The following is a 19604-nucleotide window of genomic DNA, read 5'->3' on the forward strand; positions in this document are numbered from 1 at the left end:
AATGTATTTGCCTTACTTGCTGCAGCCCTACCACCCAGAGGTGGCTGCATTTGGTGCTGCTGTATATCTATACTACATAGTTTCGGTACTTTACCATTCTTTGTCATGCAAGGCAGTCTCTATATAACATTCCCTGGATGGTGGATACATTTGTTTTATTTAGCAGTTTTATAGCTCATGCATCTGACTGCAGCGAGGGAAGGAGAGAACCATGGGGGCTGCTATTCTAACACCCTAGCATTTATCCCCAGTCCCTAACTGAGCTGCAGCCCAGACTTCTCTTCCTCACAGCAACAATAATTCCACCAGCACCATGGGTGGATGGGCCCCGCCTCCTTCACTTGCCTGAGCCCCTCCCCCTTCACTTGCTTGCAACAAGACACACCTCTCCAAAACTATTGGCTAGTTTTTCTCTGCTTATTTGCATAGCCTCCTCATCTCCAATCAGCAGCTGCTGACTGCTTAAAATGCATAAAGCCGGCCACTCAGTGAGGCTGGGGGCTGGGCCACCACGTGCTGTTGCTAAGCTTCGGCTTCTAAATTGTTACTGTAGTGGCTGACCTATCAGGGAGAAGATTCAGATCTGTCAACATTCTGTCTCCTAACCAGAGGGCGCTTGTCTGCCCTGATTGGCTCTACCTTCGGACTAAAGCCCGCCTCTGCCTAGAAATTCTGCCCATGATTGGCTATGCCAGTCGCCTGTGTGTCAAATGTAGGTTGAGAGAGGTGGTTTATATAGGGGACTTGGAAGTCCCCAGCCTGTGAACTCCGTGCAGTTTTAATGCTCATTGCCTTCCTCAGCTGTTTGAAAGGCAGACATAGAGTTTGGGGGTAACTCAAAGAACACACATAAAAATGGAGCTGAACTCTCTGTTAATTCTCCTGGAAGCAGCTGAGTATTTGGAAAGAAGAGACAGAGGTATTCAGAGAAATGACTAGCAGGCACTTCTAAACATTTCACTCTCTTTGTTGCGTGGGTATTCGGACGCCCTTTTCTGAATCCATATTTCCTTCACCTGCAAAGGTGCCATGGGATTTAAACATGTTTTTGTCAGATGCATTGCGGGGGGGGACGACAAATGCTATTTTCTTGCAAAATCTTTGAACAAACGAGCCGTGGCTCGAGTCTGTTTGGAGCGTATGTATGTTGCAGCATTCAGTGTAGCATTACATTGTTGTGCATGTTGCCGTTTGTGATTGCATTGCAGTTTCCCTTCCCCCTTGTCACAATGTTTCAAGATGTGCATGATCTAGCCAAATTTTTTTTTTTTTTTACTATTTACTCGGATGATCCTCCTATTTTGGCACTTTTTGTTTTGTTGTCTTTCTTTTAAAAATCCCGGAATGAAATCCAAACAAATCAACCAAAATTTTTGTTTTTTACCCTAGCGTTCCTGCAAAGGAGGAAAAAATGCATGGGAAAATATATTGCCACTAATGCTGACTTTGTCCCTAGAAGCAGAACATGGCTATGCATCAGTCTTACCCTTCGATAGTGACTATTCCAGAAAGAAAACAAAGGCAGGCACGCTGGCCAGAAAATCCCAGAATAACAGGTAATAGATGTACCGTCATTTTCCACAGTGAACTGGCAACCTTTCCTATATGTCTAGCTTTGTGTGTAGCGTATAGATGCATAAAAATAATAACTAATCCTGTGTCTCAGTTCCCAGTAGTCGCCATTTTCCCCCTGTATGGGCTTGGCTCTGTTTTGATCTCTCATATAAACACTGCCACGCGTACACCATCGCCTTAGCACTCACTGCCTTTCTAAACCATCTGCACTCACGCTTCTTCCCCCGGTTTGTTAATGGGTGTGGGCGCCTTGTTTTCCTATGTATTTTTAAAATAATAATCAAAATCCTGACTTCCCTTGCAAATTCCCTCCCAGTCCTTATTTACAATCTCTTTATTGCTGCAAGATCAAATGCAGCCTCCAGCTGCAGTGTAACGCCGGGATCTTGATGGCGGGGGAAGAGTGGAGGGGAAGGAGAATGGAGGGAACATTTATCTCCTAGTGAACTTGGATTTATGTATGTATTTTCAAGTGTTTGAGTGAACTTGACCTTTCCGGAGGGTCTGCTGCACCATTGCTCTGGTCTGTGCATCGCCTGCACGAGCGAGTCCCTCTGCATGCAGTTGAATTACAGTGCATGGTTACATTATTATCAGCTGCCTTGTTTGTTTGTTTGTTTGTTTTTTTTTTCTTGCAGCCACTACCTGTTCTGTGATCACCCTTAGCTCAAGCTTTTCTGCGCAGCCTCCCTGCAGCTTTGTTTGCCTGACCGGGCAGTGCTCAGAGTGCACTGTCTACGTGCAGAAGGCTGTCTTAAAGAGACAGCGCCTCCTCTTTACGTAGGAATTCCTTCTTTTCTTGCGCTTTATGTTCTTACACACACACACACACACACAATATGCCCAGATGGTTCCCTCCTTCTCCAAAGCATTGGTGCTCTCCTCTTTACAAAACGACTCCTTTAAAAAAATTGTTTGATTATGATGAGCCCTGCAGAATAGCCTAAAATGAACAAAACTTGCACATGACTTATTTTCCAAATGAGAGGAAAGTTAGTCTGATCGGGCCAGTTGTTTGAGTTCAGTTAGTCCAGCATAAATCCTGCACAACCCCAGTGTGGTCAATGGGATTACTGGCAAAATGGGAAAGCAGAAAACAGCCCAGTTACGGATATTAAATTTTGAAAATATGAGCTAAACAAAAATCCAACATCTCCCTTAGAAACATACAAGATCACAATGAGCTATGCTTGCAGTAACCGCTGCAGGGCAATGTGCTTGAACACAACTGAGGAAATACAGGGTGTAAATCCTTCTCTCCCCATCCCTTACTCCAAACAGTGCTGATGTTTCTGGGGCTATAAATTCGAGAGGAGGGGGTAATAGTTAAATTGGTGTACAAAGATACAAGATCCGTTCATTTTAAAGGGGTCTGATCAGGCATCACAGGGGTACCTAGATCTGGAGACATTTTTCATCTCTGTACATTTCTCCATATTGTACAAAGGCAGTTAATTTAAACAGAATTCTTAGGGTTTCTAGTTCTAGAGTTCATGGTCTTGTTCTGATCCTTGTTTCTTGTATACAAGAGACAGAAATCTGTATTACTTGTGGAAGCATTATTCCATCATTTCCTTTCTTGGGTTTCTCGCTGTCCACAGCAAAACAATCATTTATTTGAACTGTAAGCTGCTTTTAGGAATTTTTAGCAGAAGATATGTAATCTATCTATTTCAGCAGAATTGAAAAAACAATTGTTACAGGTTTGGTAGCATTATTTATTAAAGCCAGAACACACATCACTATTGACAGATACCATTGTCTGTCAGATATTTCTCACAGTTTTTTTTCTCACTCTGATTCTTGTCGTGCACACCCAAACACTTTTTAAAAAAATGCATAATGATATTTTTATCATTTTCGTGCCAGCTTTATCGTTTATAGATAGAAAGGGCTCATTCATACTGGGGTAAGGCAACACCTTTGGAGAAGTAGGGCCACAGATTCAGTCTTTGTGTTTAGTTCACCATGGATATTTGTTCACACCCTAAGGAAAACAACAACCACCTCTGCTGGGCATACCTGACAATCTTTCTATAACACACACCTCTGGCTGGAAATAGCAGGATCTTGTGATAAGGTACATTGGCAGTCCTGCGTTGTGCTTGCCTACAACATGCACTTGTGTTTCAAATTTAAGTAACAGGTCGAGATGCCTGTTTTTACCTATGAGCTTATGATCCCAAATTCAAATCACACCACTGCTGTTATTCGTATTGGGAGCACAGGTGCCGGAATTAGGGGTGTTGGGGGTCTGCTGCACCCCCGGGCTTGAAGTGGTTTTCATTAAATGCAGGCTTTATAGTTTGGTTCAATGGCTCGCAGCACTCCTACTATAAACATTGTTCCAGCACCCCTGATTGGGAGTTAATTTAATGGTTATTTAGATGTTGGGTCACAGCCTCAGAGTGCATAGGATTTGAATGTAGTGTTCAATTTGATCATGCAATCAAATCTTTATAAGCAATTCAGGAATTAAGAGGGGTAGACATCTGGCCAGAGTTCGGAGGATCCTGGGGTGGGGGCAATTGCATAGTGCAAAATTGCACCAATGTTATTTTTCAGTAATTTGGTTATTTCTAAATCCGATTTCTTCCAGCAGTCTCAGCAGGTATGAAAACTAACCTTTGCATATGTCATTTGAGCACAAATAAAAGCGCACAAACAATTGTTTTTAAAGCCTGAAAAGCATCTCTTTCGTGCACGGATAACTCAAAAATCGGGCTCAGAATTGTATCAAACTTAAAAAAATTAAATTAGCCTTTGGACTGAGAACAAGTATGAAAAATTTCCTCTCCCCAAACAAGTTACAGGCAACTGGACACACGTGCATATCGGGGAAAGTGTTTCTTCAGCCGTAGCTCTGGCCATTACCAGAAAGCTATAATTAGGCAGTCCATTGAAAGAGTTCATAATTTTTACATTTTTTTTGTTTGTTGATGTGTTTGTTTAAAATATTACTTGTCAATTTTTAATTTTATGTTGATAGAAGAAACATTTTCATGTTATTGTGCAGATGGTAGAAAATGCTGCTTGATGCCATTTTTTTGCCCCATCTTTGTATAATATATATTAAATTTATTTATGATGAATTGATCTATAAATTTCCTTTTATGATTTGTAGTTTCTTGCCCTTGAGTCAGGAGCACGCTCTCTCTCATATATATATATATATAAAATGTTCCCACTTTACACAAAACAGATTTGAAAGGTTTTTTTTATGTAAAACTTCTTTGTTTATATAGCGTTCTCTCCTGAGATTTGGAAGTGTTCCCCTCAGATGATTATGACGAAAATCCCCTAGTAGATGAAATTGGATTTTTGTTTTCCAATCTGAATGGATGATTTGAGAAAGGCGCAAGTTTGTAATTGATTTTCCAGGGTAGGGGAGGTAAACCCAGGTCAGCTCTTCTTGTAATGGTGATAACTAGACAGTATTTGGCTGTAGTGCAGAAAATGTCTCCTCTTGATAGAATAATAACTGTAGTTCCTAAAAGCAATACAGTGGAGCTCATTAACATGCTTGCTAATATGCTGTTGGAATAAAATCAGGCTAGAAAAAATGTCATATTTAGTAGAGTTGTGCCTTGGAGGTTGAAATGTTAAACTTTCAAATGTCTTTCCATTGAGTACAGTGGGTGTAATGAAATGGATGTATTGTAGATGTCTGCAATTTGTTCAGAGGGAATATTTCACAGAAGCAGAAAGTCAATGAAGTTCAGAAGCTTACTTGGTTGCAGAAAGTTATTTGTTAATAGGAATTCACTGTAGCTTTCAGATAATTGGAGCTTTCTTGTTTTGTTTCCTGTTTGTGATGCCGACTTAAGAGAGATAAGCCTATACATTTTTGTTTATATAAGGGGGAAAACTGGTAGCCTGAACTGACCCCCTTGTGGACAGTGGCCCACATCGCACCACCAGCACATGTAACAACTAGACAGGCCTGATTTTCCACTGCCTTGTACTTTGTGCAGTCTCTTATCACTGTGTATAGTGGGTAGCGTGACCAGAAAGCAAGTGTGAAAAATCAGGATGGTGATGGGGGTAATAAGCACTTATATAAGACAAAGCCACAAATATCGGGACTGTCCCTATAAAATCGGGACATCTGGTCACCCTAATAGTGGGTGTAAAATGCCCATTGTACCTTTATGTGAGTGTAAAAGACTGCACAGAGCAGCAGACCATCAGGCCCAATGTGTGTTCTGTGCCCATGAAAAGATCAGAAGTTAAATTAATATGCAGAGTAAAACCTTAGTGCTCAATGCCTGTCTATTGGGTCACAGTTAAATTTACTGCCAGAGCAGGAAATGGAAGTCTGTGAAGTAGCCTGCTTGGCCTGTTAATTTAGGAGCTGATAAAAAGGAGGGAAAATGAAAGCAAAACTTGGGCTTATAAATATCCCCACTGCATCTGTTGAAACTAATCAATATTTGATAATGTTTTTGTATCAATAAATAGAGTTGTGTACAATGTACTCTGCTCTGATGAAGGGATATATGTGCAAAAGAAGGTGTTGGGTCAAAACGGTCTGATATTTCAAATGAAAACATTATTTAATGTCTCCATTCTTTTGTTAATATTGCACGTCTGTCACTGCAAACCAGTCTCTGGCCCATATCTGGCAAGCTGCTCTTTGCAGACTAGAGGTGTGTGAAATTGTTCAGCCAAAACTTTCTTAGCCAAAAAATGCAGATTTGGGTCAACTGAAACATTTTGTGAATTCATGTTGACTTTGGTGAATTGTTTCGGTTGCAGTGGAAATAAGAAAAAACTCCAGAAATGTCAAAAGGAACTATTTTTGACATTTCTGAAATGTCTCATTTTGATTTTTTCCAGGCTAGATTCATATAGCAAAACTGGTGAATGTGCCCCTCTTATAACCATTAGCCCAATACTTAGGGCACTCACCTGGGTTGTGGGAGTCCCAAGTCTGAATCTCCACTCTGGAGCAGGGACTTGAATCCTAACCACTGGACTATCGAGTCACTCTGTCTCTGGCCCAATGACTATTAAAGTATTTCATTTAAAGTAGCACACCTTCAGCAGGAGAGGCTGAGAGATCCACTCCAGAATAGCCTGTGTGGTAGGGCACTCATCTGGGATGGGGAAGATCTGGTTCACGTCCCTGCTCCAAATCAGGCAGAGGAGGGATTTTGAACTTGAGTTTCCTACAGTCAAGGGTGGTGCCCTAACCACTGGGCTAAAGATTATAAGAAGAGCACCACTTCCCTCTCCTCTGGCTGTGAATCTAGCCCTTTCTTTCTTTTCATTTTATTAAAAATACCCAAAAAATTTAGTTCAACCCAAAACAACATTTTTCTAACTTTTTTGATTCACTGAAAATTCTGAAAGTTTGGATTTGGTTCAACCTGAACTGAAAGCTTATTTTGATTTCCTGCCCTCCCCCCTGAACTGTCAAGAGAACTGACAATTCAGTTATGTGCCAAGCTCCAATGCAGATAGACCTCTACATCCGAGGAAGCAGCTTAGGGATCAGCGCCTATTTTCCTTCATTTTTAAAATGAAAGGCAGAGAATAAAATACCATAACATCCAGACTGTGGAAACAAAACAATCTGCTTTGCACTCTCTAAACTCAGTGTATCCTTCTTGTTATTTTCCCCCCAGGAAAATGAGGCATGAAGGAAAATGGTCTATTACAGAATGCATTAAAAAAATTAAATAATGCTACTGGTACACTAATAAAATACATCTTGTAAATTGGTCTATTACCAGTGAGGAACTATAGTATATACCAGAGTAGCAGTCTTTATGTGGTTTTGTTTTTGTTTTTTTTAAGAAAGTTACCAAATGAGAAGCAATATCAGGCCTTGCTCTTACACCGAGATTTATCATACTCACTAGAGTCAAGGCTCTGCATAAGGAACTACACCGATGTATCTATTTGCAGAATCCCAGCCCTCATCCATAATACTGACAAAATTCTGCTGTGAGGTGGAACTAAAAGAGAAATATTTTTAAGAGATACTATGTGGTCAGTTTTTTTTTAAAAAAGGGTGGGGTTGGGAGTCAGAATAAATGAATGCAGAACTGAGTGAGGTGGTGCTCTAACCACTCAAATATCAGGTAGTTCCAAAGTTAGGCCCTGATCCTGCAATATACAGCCCCGCTGCAGATTGGTGTGCTGGCACCAAGTTCAAGTAAAGCCGATGGAAACCTTCAACTTGAAAATACAACCCTATCTCTGCCTCACGCATGTCTATTACATTGCAGACTCTTATTAGATGATCACATGCTGTGTCTTGAATAATGCATTGTCATGTTTATTTGTTTCAGAGTAGCAGCCATGTTAGTCTGTATCCACAAAAAGAAAAGGAGTACTTGTGGCACTTTAGAGACTAACAAATTTATTTAAATATGTTTATTTGTGTGTTTTTCCTCCAGCGTGGATATATGTACATAGCATCTTGTGGAACTTACCATTCTTTGTTCTTGTGTTTTGGTCTGGGCTAATATTTCTAATATATTTTCAATGCTGACAGTACACCAGTAATGCTAGATGTCGCTCACCATCATTTTAAGCACACTTTCTACAATGCTGCTCTAATAGACGTGGGGCTTAAAATAATGGTGGCAGCCAGTAACTTATCTATGGCTCCCAGTGTTTGAACTGCAGTAGTGCCTGGAGCGCACAGACTAGGTTTGACATGACAGAAGAGGAAGATGAGACAGATGGGTGGGGGAAGGGGAGAGGAAGATGAGTTAACAGGAAAGCAGTCAAACTATAGAACATTGTGCAGAGGTCTCTGCTCCCCACCTTCACAGCCAGTGTCAGCTGGTAGGCAGGGTCCTGGCCTTTTGACCTTAATTTTGATATTTCTGTACATCTGAGCATTTTAACATGTAGTCTTAACATTGCACTAACACGATATCTGAAAGGTAACTTCCTAAGGGTACCTTTTTTTAAAAAAAAAAATAGGAATAAAGATGAGGAGGAGAAAGAGAGCTTTTGTCTTCACTATTAAGAAACTGCTGGTTTGTAAAATATTGCAATTAGAGCATGTAAATGCCATAATCTGTAATTACTTGGCTAGAGACTCTTTAGGTGCTGCCATCCCTGACTCCAGCTACAGAAGAAAACATGCCCCTTAATCCTATTTGATAATTTGCATTTTAAAAGAATCAGAGCTTAGAATTTCACACCCTGGTTAATCACCATTTAACTCCTTGGTACTAGATAATGAATGCTAATGCTGTCTCACCTATATCCAGTTGGGATCCAGGAAGTGGGCAGACTGCTAAAGGACCTCCCCTCATCTAAGGGGCGGATCCACAGGTCCGGGATTCCAAATCATTGCAGGGGACAACTAAAGATATAACGGGAATGGGAGTGAGGTCACAGAGTTAAACGAAGGGAACAGGACAGGGACGCTGAGCAGAGAACCCCAGACAGCGCCCACTGCTTCTTGAAGGTGTCAAGGGAGCCAGCGGTCGCTGCCCTGAGGAACTCTGCCAAGATATGTGAATGAACTGAGAAGCAGAAATAGGCCTCACGGCCGTAGGAAACCCCATCAGCCAACCTCCTCTCCCTGGTTTTGTAGATGGCCATTTTGGCCAGGGCTAGGAGGAGGTTGACAAGGAGGTCCCGTGACTTTGTGGGGCCATGGATAGGGAGTGCATAGATGAGAAGGTGAGGGGAAAAGTGCAACCAAAAATGTAATAATATATCTAGGAGGAATCGGAATAGGGGCTGCAACCTGGCTGACTCCAGATATACGTGCGCCAGGGTCTCCCTCAAGCCGCAAAAGGGGCAGGTGTCTGGGAGGGGAGTGAACCATGCCAAGTACACGCCTATGCTCACGGCTCCGTGAAGGAGGTGATGTCCCCGGTGGGCCGTGGGACCAGGGTGGAATATAGGCTGGCCCACCGGGGTGCCTCACCCTCCAGAGGTGGCGGGGGGGTCCTGCCACTTTGTGTCGGGGCGGGATGCGAGGGTGAGGACATGAAGAGTGTGGAGCATGAGGATGTACAGATGTTTCCTTGGCATGGTCCGGAACTGAACCAGCTGCAATTCATGCAGCCAGCTCGCGGTAAAGGGGTGGGATAGCTGGGTAGGTCCACCGGGCAGGGACCCGATGAAAAGGTCCTGAGGGCCTGTGGTGTAGGGTGGGCAGGGCACGCCCTCTCTCAGGACCTGGTCGAGGAACCCCGAGCAGTGGGCGGTAAAGCGGCCCTCACCTCCTGAAGTATGCGCCGGGGAGTATGAGGCCTGGAGAGCCCCAGGCGTTGAGCGAGTGTCAGGGGATCCAGCCAGTCTCCCTGGTCGTAGTCCAGGAGGTCTCAGACTCTAGTGACTTCGGCCAGGACCAGCCTCTGGTGCACCAAGGGGGACTCTGCCACCTGCATATGGAGCTGGGGGTTGTGTAGCAGGGGCTCCTTGAGGAGATCCACCTCCTCGGTGGCTGCCACGGACCTGGTCGCCAAGAGCAGTTTCCAGGTCCGGAGGAGGTCCTGGTAGAAGACTGGCAGCCCAGAGAGGTCTTTTGGATGGAGCTAAAGGAGCTGCTGGTCGTATTGGAGCCCTCGAAAGCGGCGCAGGAAGGCATGTGCCAGTACACTCCACGCTGGGCCACCTGCACCATAAAGGAGCCTCTTCAGGGCCTGGAGGCGGAAGACATGGACCTGAGCGTGCAGGCACTTCAGGCCCTGTCCTCCCTCCTCCAGGGGCAGGTGGAGGACCCCTGCAGAGAACCAGTGCAGTCCTGGCCAGAAGAATTCCAGAACGCCTAGATAGTAGCCATTACTATTTGCAACAGCTGCTTTGCATCTTAAAGTAGGACAAAGTAGCCAGAGTTTCTGTGGATCTGGCCTCTCTTCTTTCTCCACAGGAAATGTTTGTGGCAAACATTCCCCTACCCAGTCCCTTCTATTCTTCCTCTGCTTCTGGCTCGCCAAACACAGTTTTGTGCTGAAATAACAAAAGATATGGATTAAAATCACTTATTTATTTTGGTGCAGGTATGTGTGTAAATCTGCCCTTAGATTTCTTCCCATCTGCCCTCTGGGTTGTGTGAAGAGCAGAGGATATAGGATGAGGGGTCGCAGAAATATTGGTTCTCCCTGGGGCAGTGCTCTGTGCTTCTCAGAACTGACTGGGTGAAAAATAGTAATTACTTATATCGAGCTTTATCCTCTCAAAGAACTATACAACCTTTCCTGATGAACCCTCATCGTGTGGGGAGGTAGATATTGTAGAACTATTAACTCCCATTTTACAACTGGGAAACTGGCAGGTTATGTCAGATCTCAGATTTTTTTCAACGCCTAAACCACTAGCAGGGGTGCTATAACAATTTTTGTAGTGGGGGTGCTGAAAGTAGAAGCCAAGTATTTGGTTGTTGTTACTACTTCAAGCCACAGGGTGCTGCAGGTCTCGGTTTGCTCCCTTCCACACCAGTCTCATGTTGGGGGTGTAACACATGGCTAGAAAGGGTTAAACATCCTGCAAAATAAATAACCCTCAAAAGAAATGTGGAGAGAGAATGTTTGTGTTTTTGTGAATTTACATCTGTATGAGTAGGGTCCACAATGTAATCAACAGTCCCTGTCTGTGCTGTATTCTGATAATTCAGAGATCAAAAGAACATTCTACCATTTAAATGAATTGTAAACACGGGATATCTCAGTATTCATCTCTTTGAAATGCATTGTGAATGGTGGAGGAACAAACAAATTGCCTTATGCTAAGTACCGGTGATGGACCTTCAAAGTCATGCTAATTACCTTTTGAACGCCAGCTTGTCAGAAGACAGGAAATTGTATAAAAGATCCTTGGGTCCTGATTCTGTTCTCTCAGATATGCTTAGGCTTCATCAGGGGAAGTTTGAGTCACAAGACTGAGGTCCTAGTTTTGCTGGTACATCCTGAGTATGATATTTGGATATTGGACTATAATCTGTGAACTATTTTGAAAGAACTCTTTGCAACTACAAAGCTCACCATCTATGCTATGAATCTGAACCTCAATGAATTGAACTCATATCTGTATGTATATTGATCTTTTAACCGTTCTCTCTCTCTTGCTCTCTTGTTTTTTAATAAATTTTAGTTTAGTTAATAAGAATTTGGGTAAGATCTGGAATATTCAATAACCTGGGAGGTAATGTGTCCGATCCTTTGGGACTGGTAGAACCTTTTCTTTTATATGATGAAATAAGATTTTCAGAAATCATCATATTTGACTTAGGCACCTGGATGGAGGCCTGAGGCTGGATCACTTTAAGGGAGCTGTGTTGTTTGGACTTCTGAGTAACCAGTGAGATAGTAAAGAAGCTGTTTTATGCTGGTTTGGTAAATCTAAGTATTGGAATATCCACCAGCTTTCTGGGGATTGTCTGCCCCATTCTTTGCAGTGCACCCTAATGGAGTGACCACACCTGGCTCCCCACTAGGCCCCGGTCACAGTGGTGTGGTCATGCTTGGATACACATTACCACAGGTTTTTGGATCAGAACCACACGCTTGTGAAAAATTAATTTTGATATTGGAGAGCTTAAGGGTTAAAAATCAGTTACAGTGAGTGACTCATGATCAAGATTCTGACAGAAAAAGCCTGGAAGAATTGTGCTTAAAGAGGGAGTTGTCATTTAAGAAAAAGGAACTGAAAAATCTGTTACTAGTTTACTAGTAATTACTAGTGATAAAGAAGCAGACCCAGTGAAGATGCTTGCAGTGAGAAACCAGCAGCTAGCACTTGAACAAAAGCAAAAAATAGCTGATCTGGAAGGAAAAGTTGCTGAAAGAAAACAACTGTGTTTTGACCGTGAACAAAGAACGGCACATATTTGATTGCAAGAACTCGAAGTTAAGGCAAAAGTGAAAAACTTAAGCTCCAACTCAACAGAATAAAGGAACAACAGGAACTGTATCATCCTGAAAAGCCAGCTCCTCTCAACAGCAAAGGTGGGGATAGAATCTATCCAGTTGGTAACAATGTTGATATGTTGTTTGACTCTAAGCAGTTGTCTGTGTGTAACCAAATATACCCCAACACTGTCACCTTCTATGTAAATGCTTTTACTGTGAGCGCAGGTGGAGGTAACCCCATAACTTGTGCAGAGAATGTAAAAGTCAATGGAAAATGCTGTTTAGGGCAAATTACAGCTTCTAACATCACTCTTGTTAAAGCAGATCTTGTCAAAGAGGAAGATTACTTACCAAATAGGAGTGTGAATGTTGTAATCCTCTGTGAGGTTTACTGTAAGTGTGCCTTTAGCCAGAATCCATCTTGAATGGAATGGTGTTAAACATGAAGTTATAGCTGGTGTAAGGAAGCTTATTGCCTAAGGATCTTTTGATTGGGGATGATATTAAAGCTTTGTTCGGTCAGGTTGACATAAATCAGTCACAGGAAAGAAATAATCCTGAACCTGTGTCTGCTAGGGGCAAGGATTTGCCTATGTAGGGTTTCTCTAAATGTTTGTCTGAGGAAAATAGCTGTTTGTGCAAAAAAGCAGTGCATCTGTGGAAGAAATTTCTGAGTGTCTGTCTGGTACCTCACAAGTGAACCTGGCATTAGATAAGGCTCAGGAAGATGTTTCTCTAGAGCAAATTAAAGTTGGTGACCAGGTTAAAGCCCTAACTGAGGAAGGAAGGGGTACATTCTTGGTGAGTGATTAAATTGTTGGCTGGTAAAGCTTGGGAAAGTAAGCCTGACCATGTAAAAGTGATGTGCTTAAAGAAGCTCAGTGTAATACGACACTATTTGTGGAAAACAGCAGTTAATCTGTTAAGGGAGGGAAAGGCAAAGAAAGTTTAGATGAGCGTAGGCAGCCTTCTGAGTTGATGGCTTTGTCTAATCAGCGGTTTGGGAAGGCAAGGTTAGTGGAACATGAGTATCCCCATATCTTACCTATTATCACTGTGGAGAATTGTGATGGTGAAGGAAATGTTCCTGTGTCTGTTAGGGGTAATGACTTGCCCATAAAGGGAGCTACACCAATCTCCAAGCAGTTGTCTATGAATAGCCATGTATGCTGGGACAAAGGAAAGGATAACCCAAGCTGTTTGTCTGTTAAAGGGGAATGTTTCTCCAGCTCTTTTCTGTCTGTAAAGCAGACAGAAGAAGCCTGTCAGCCTACGATGGTTGAAAATTTATCAGTTGACCCAAAGTTGATTCTGGATACAACTAAGCCCAAGAAGGAAGTGTTCCTAAGTTTGTAGCTGCTAGGGATGATGACACTGCAACTACGTTACCATCCAGTTGATGTCCTAAATAGCTCCCAGAGACCAAGCGATTCTTGTGCTTCTATTTTGCCTGTTGCTAGTGTGTTGCTGGGTAAAGATATGACAACCTTGTCTGATCAGGGTGATGTGATATACCCAGGGCACAAGGAAAGCATGAAGGTAATTTGACTGTTACCTACTGACAGTGTGGAAACATGGAACAAGGCAGAGAATACTTCTAATCTTGTGACTATGAAGTCCAGCAGGTTACCTGAAAGGGGGTTGTGTGAAAATCCTCCTGATGGGCCAGAGGTGATTCTGGATGTGAGTGAAATTCAGAAAAAGTTTGGTGATTTGTCTGTTGTGCCAAAGTTGGTTCTAGACATAAATAAAGCTCAGAAGAAATCTGTTGCAGTGCATGATATTGCAAAAGAAAAGGAATTTCGTAGTGAAGTCTTTGAAGTCTGTGAAAAGGAATTGTTTCCAGTGACTCTTAATGGGCCATTGTTGATAGTAAACAGTCTCTCTTCTGAGGAAAGTGTGATGGTGCCTAATGGCCAGAGTCTTTCAAATGTGTATGAATCCAATGGGCTTGCTTTAGAAAGACCCAGTGTGGATAGCTTTGAAAAGATTTCAGATGTAATAAAAAATGTTAGGGAGTTTAAACAGCCCTATAAGCTTAATCAGCTTGTTGGGGAGATGTTGTTGGAACATGAATGTCTCCATGTTGATTCTGTAAATAAGCATTCTGTGACTCAGGTACTGAGAAAAGATCGGGTTACTGGTTTTTCAGCGCATAACAGCCTTATAACTGAACCTATAAGGATGCAGAGGAGAGCAAGTAAACTCTCATCTCTAGACAATTTGAATATGATTTCTAATCTCTCAGTGGACTTGACATCTGTTTCCATGTGGAAGCAGAGGTTGGTAATGGAAGGACAAAAGAACCTTGTGTCTAACATGCTAGTGAAAATGGATGGTATCTCTTTTTAAGACCGAGTCCAGCCTTGGAATCAGTAAATCTTGAGGATCTGAAAACTAGTAAACAGGCTAGTGTCTGTGTTGATGCAAATTACCTGACTGACTAGGGGGAGAAAGACTTGCCCATAGCCCTTAGCAAAGAGGATGTACCCAGCCAGCCAATGGATTCTGTTATTCAAGAGTTCAGATTTTGACCCTACTGGATAGGGAGGAAGGGAAGGATTAAACATTGCAAATAAAAGCCACAGGTTAACCATAAAACACCAGAACCCCAAGGAAGTGGTTAAACTAAAAGCCTATGTTAAGGAAGACCCTGAGGGTCAAGAAAAAGCTACAAAGGTTCAAAAGGGATATTGAACAACCTGACCTAAAGAATGATTTGCCTAAACAAAAGACTTGGCATAACAAAAACTGATTGTAAATATACACTTGTAATAAATTTGATGTTAATGCTAATATTAATGTTTGTGGCTGTGGTGCTGATGCCGAGAACTGTAAAAATGTAGAATGTGCAGGGTCTATTGGGAAAAACCTTGAACATGTTGGGAGTAATACATAAGAACTCATGTTGTAAAAGCCTTCATGGTTATACTGTTTCATTGACAACACACTTTATGTTGAAAGGCCTGTTGATATTGATATTTTAGTTAGTGCCTGTATCTAATCTTGAAACTGTACACAGCAGAAAAACCACCACAAGCTTGAACTGCTGTGCAAAAGGGGAAACTGAGGTACAACTCCTAACAGCCTTCATGGCTGAATGCCAGAGTAAATGCTCTCTAAAGAACATTAATGGCTATGTTAAGTCAACGTATAAACCAAACCTTGGAATCACTGAAGTGTTTCACAGAGTGTGGACTAAGTTTTTAACTTGGGCCAAAGCGTGCCTCAGTCATTTGCCTTACAAAGAATTCAGTGTAAACACAAATGATATCAATGTTGGAAGGTCTTAAAGGTGTATCCAGGAGCTCTATTTGCTCCCTTCCACACATTGGGGGTATGACGCATGGCTAGAAAGGGTTAAACATCCTGCAAAATAAATAACTCTCAAAAGACATGTGGCGAGAGAATGTTTGTGTTTTCGTGTGTTTACATCTGTATGAGTAGGGTCCACAATGTAATCAACAGTCCCTGTCTGTGCTGTATTCTGATAATTCAGAGATCAAAAGAACATCCTAGCATTTAAATGAATTGTAAACACGGGATATCTCAGTATTCATCTCTCTTTGAAATGTATTGTGAATGGTGGAGGAACAAAACAAATTGCCTTATGCTAAGTACCGGTGATGGACCTTCAAAGTCATGCTAATTACCTTTTGAATGCCAACTTGTCAGAAGACAGGAAATTGTATAAAAGATCCTTGGGTCCTGATTCTGTTCTCTCAGATATGCTTAACTTTCATCAGGGGAAGTTTGAGTCGCAAGACTGAGGTCCCAGTTATGCTGGTACGTCCTGAGTATGATATTTGGATATTGGACTATAGTCTGTGAACTGTTTCTGAAAGAACTCCTTGCAACTACAAAGCTCACCATCTATGCTATGAATCTGAACCTCAATGAATTGAACTCATGTCTGTATGTATATTGATCTTTCAACCATACCCCCCCCTTGTGTTTTTTAATAAATTTTAGTTTAGTTAATAAGAATTGGCTGTAGCATGTATTTGGGTAAGATCTGGAATATTCAATAACCTGGGAGGTAACGTGTCCGATCCTTTGGGACTGGTAGAACCTTTTCTTTTATATGATGAAAAAAGATTTTCAGAAATCATCATATTTGACTTAGGCACCTGGATGGAGGCCTGAGGCTGGATTACTTTAAGGGAACTGTTTGGACTTCTGAGTAACCAATAAGGTAACAAAGAAGCTGTTTTATGCTGGTTTGGTAAATCTAAGTATTGGAATATCCACCAGATTTCTGGGGATTGTCTGCCCCATTCTTTGCAGTTCACCTTAATGGAGTGACCACAGCTGGTGCCCCACTAGGACCCTGGTTACAGGGGGGCCTAGGAATTTTACTACAGAGCTCACTTAGCTACATTCATATGTACAGTGCAGTCTGGAGTCACATCATAGCTTAGTGCAGCAACGTTGTAACTTCACTTGTACCCAGGCAGACTTTCAAACATGTGTAAGACTTATAACAATTTTTTCTTTAACTTAGCAAAGCAAACCTGCACATCAAGGATTCAGTCTATGCAAAAATTCTTGTTTAAGGATTCCGCTGCTTTTGCTGTTCTGCTACAGTATACGGGTTGTTACCTTTGTCTGCTCCAATAATCCAAGTGTGATGTACGCTGTACAGTCTGTCTTATAGCAGGCTGATTTCTGGAGCGACGTTGGAGCTGATTGGCTGTGTGTAACAGGTCAGATTCATCCTAGGTTCACCTCTAGTGACTTCCATAAAGTTACTGTGCAGTAGGGATAATTTAGCCCAACACCTGTTTCATCTGCTATGTAAAATGCTTTGTGAGCAATTTTCTCATAATTTAAGCGGGTATGCTCATGAGAGCTTTGGAAATCTTTTCCTGCTGAAAGATTATTTCCCTGTATGTGTGTCTTTACTGTACAGTTAACACGGGCTCTTACTGGGGTTTAGCCCAACCCCCCTACCATCCACACAAAAACTTTTTATCCAAGTTTGGAGGATGCTTTAAACACAGGCCAGTTTTGTGTAGAGTTTGCTTTAAGCTGTTCTAAGGCCAAAAATCACAGGCCAATGTCCTTCTCCTCTGCCAGTGCCACCTCCTCACCCTGCAGAGGGGCACCAACAACCTGCAGCTTCACCCTCCATCATGGCCTGGTGCGGAGGTGAGGCCCTGGATGGAAAGAGGGGGTTGGAGAGTGAGCCCGCCCCACACTCACCTCATAGTGGCAGCTCCTGTCTTCTCCGAGCCTGTCTCCCTGCTCTGAGCATTGCAACCTGGCACAAGGAGTTCCAATGCCACTCAGGTTGGCCCAGCCACCCCTCCTTCGTGATGGGGGGGGGGGGGGGGGGCGGGGACGAAAGGGAAGGGTGGCTGGGCCAAACTTGACTGAGCAGCTCTGTGACCTCGTGTGCTGGGTCACAACACCAGGAGCAGAGCTGGGCCCAGCCCCAGGAACAGAAACCACTACTATGGGATAAGCGTAGGGAGGGCTCCCTTTCCAATACCCTTCTTCTCCTCTGGGCCTCCTCTCCACACTGGGCCTGTGACTCACCTAGAACCTTTTCACAACCCTCCATTCAGGAAACACTGGGTTAGAATCCAGGCTCAGCTTTAACTTGGGTTGGAACCTGCCCACTTTGCTGCTAGGATGCCGGCAAAATCACTGGAGAACTAATAGTGCCTCAGTGCCCTTTCCACAGTTCTCCCTGAACAACCAATAGATTTTCCTGCAGTTGACTGGGAAAAAATCCTAGAGCATTTCAGCACAAAGAAGCATGGAATATGCCCACAGACACACAGGGGCAAGTTCAGAAATTATGCACACACAGTTATATGGAGAGGTTTTTCAGTAGGGATGCCACACTGGTTGGTTTGTTGCAGGGTTGCTTTTTTTTTCTGGGAGCTAAATTCTGTCTTTGTTTTGGGGGTCTGTGTATGTAACACAACTACATAATCTTAAGTGATAAACTGATAAAAAGGCAGATCACATTTTTGGTCTACCACTGTTGCTCTGATTATGTTTAAATAGTTTTCACGTGATTAATTTGAGCAGGAAATAATGTGTATATGTATTCCCATTGTTTCACTTTGTGATATGGTGCACTTAGTTTAAGATTTAAAATATAAAGACACTTTTTTTCCCCAAAAAGATACCAACTCGTATATGATCTGTTCAACTCTCACTAAAATCAATGGGGAGGTTTCCACAGAAGCCTGGATTGGGCTCAGAGGCCCTGATCCTTCAAAAATTTACACATTCCGACCCTTATGTGAGTAGTCCCATTTAAGTCAGTGCATAAATGTTTGCAGGATTCGGGCCATAGTGGGTAGACTTGGACGTGGAAAAAAACATTTCAGGGTCTGATCATGAGTGATTACTAGGACACTACCAAATTCACGGGCCATTTTGGTCATTTCACAGTCATAGGATTTTAAAAATAGTAAACTTCATGATTTCAGCAATTTAAATATGAAATGTCACGGTGTTGTAATTGTAGGGCTCCTGACCCAAAAAGGAGCTGTGTGTGTGTGTGTGGGGCGGCAGGCGGTCGCAAGGCTATTGTAGGGGCGGTTGAGGTACTGCTACCCTTACTTCTGCGCTGCTGGGCGGTGGCGCTGCCTTCAGAGCTGGGCGGCTGGAGAGCGGCGGCTGCTGGCCGGGAGCCCAGCTCTGAAGGCAGAGCCGCCGCCAGCAGCAGCACAGAAGTAAGGACGGCCTGGTATGGTACTGCCACCCTCACTTCTGCGCTGCTGCCTGCGGAACTGGGCCCTCAGTCAGCAGCCACCACTCTCCGGCCACTCAGCTCCGAAGGCAGCAGCAGCGCAGAAGTCAGGGTGGCATGATACGGTGTTATCACCCTGACTTCTGCGCTGCTGCTGGTGGGGCACCGCTGCTTTCCGACCACCCAGCTCTGAAGGCAGTGCAGAAGTCCAGGGTGGCAATACTGCGACCTCTCACCCCTGCAACTCCCTTGTGGGTAAGGTCCCCCAATTTGAAAAATGCTGGTTTCCCTGTGAAATCTTTATAGTAGGGTAAAAGCACAGAAGACCGGATTTCATGGGGGAAGACCAGATTTCACGGTCCGTGACGTGTTTTTCATGGTCATGAATTTGGTGATTACACGATCCTAGCTTTGCTTTCCCTGTGCAGCCAGATGGGTACATTGGTTGCAGTGTTCACATCAATAAGAAATTTCAAGTATGCTGCAAC

The 19604-nt window shown here is 43.0% G+C and overlaps 1 protein-coding gene across 3 annotated transcripts in view; it reads left to right on the forward strand.

The window, feature by feature from the left end:
- The first annotated feature begins 737 nt into the window (after window positions 1-737).
- MXD4 (MAX dimerization protein 4) overlaps window positions 738-19604 on the forward strand; it is a 56320-nt gene continuing 37453 nt past the window's right edge. The window contains exons 1-2 of one of the 3 annotated variants that reach the window (XM_077815927.1): window positions 738-919; window positions 1460-1556. In XM_077815927.1, coding sequence (XP_077672053.1) covers window positions 856-919; window positions 1460-1556 — 161 coding nt within the window. In that variant the 5' untranslated portion in view covers window positions 738-855. Of the gene's footprint in view, window positions 920-1389; window positions 1557-19604 lie in introns of all 3 variants that reach the window. The other 2 variants (XM_077815926.1, XM_077815929.1) reach the window with 2 other exon arrangements.

This window comes from Eretmochelys imbricata, chromosome 4, assembly GCF_965152235.1.
Source record: "Eretmochelys imbricata isolate rEreImb1 chromosome 4, rEreImb1.hap1, whole genome shotgun sequence".
Taxonomy (NCBI): Eukaryota; Metazoa; Chordata; order Testudines; family Cheloniidae; genus Eretmochelys; species Eretmochelys imbricata.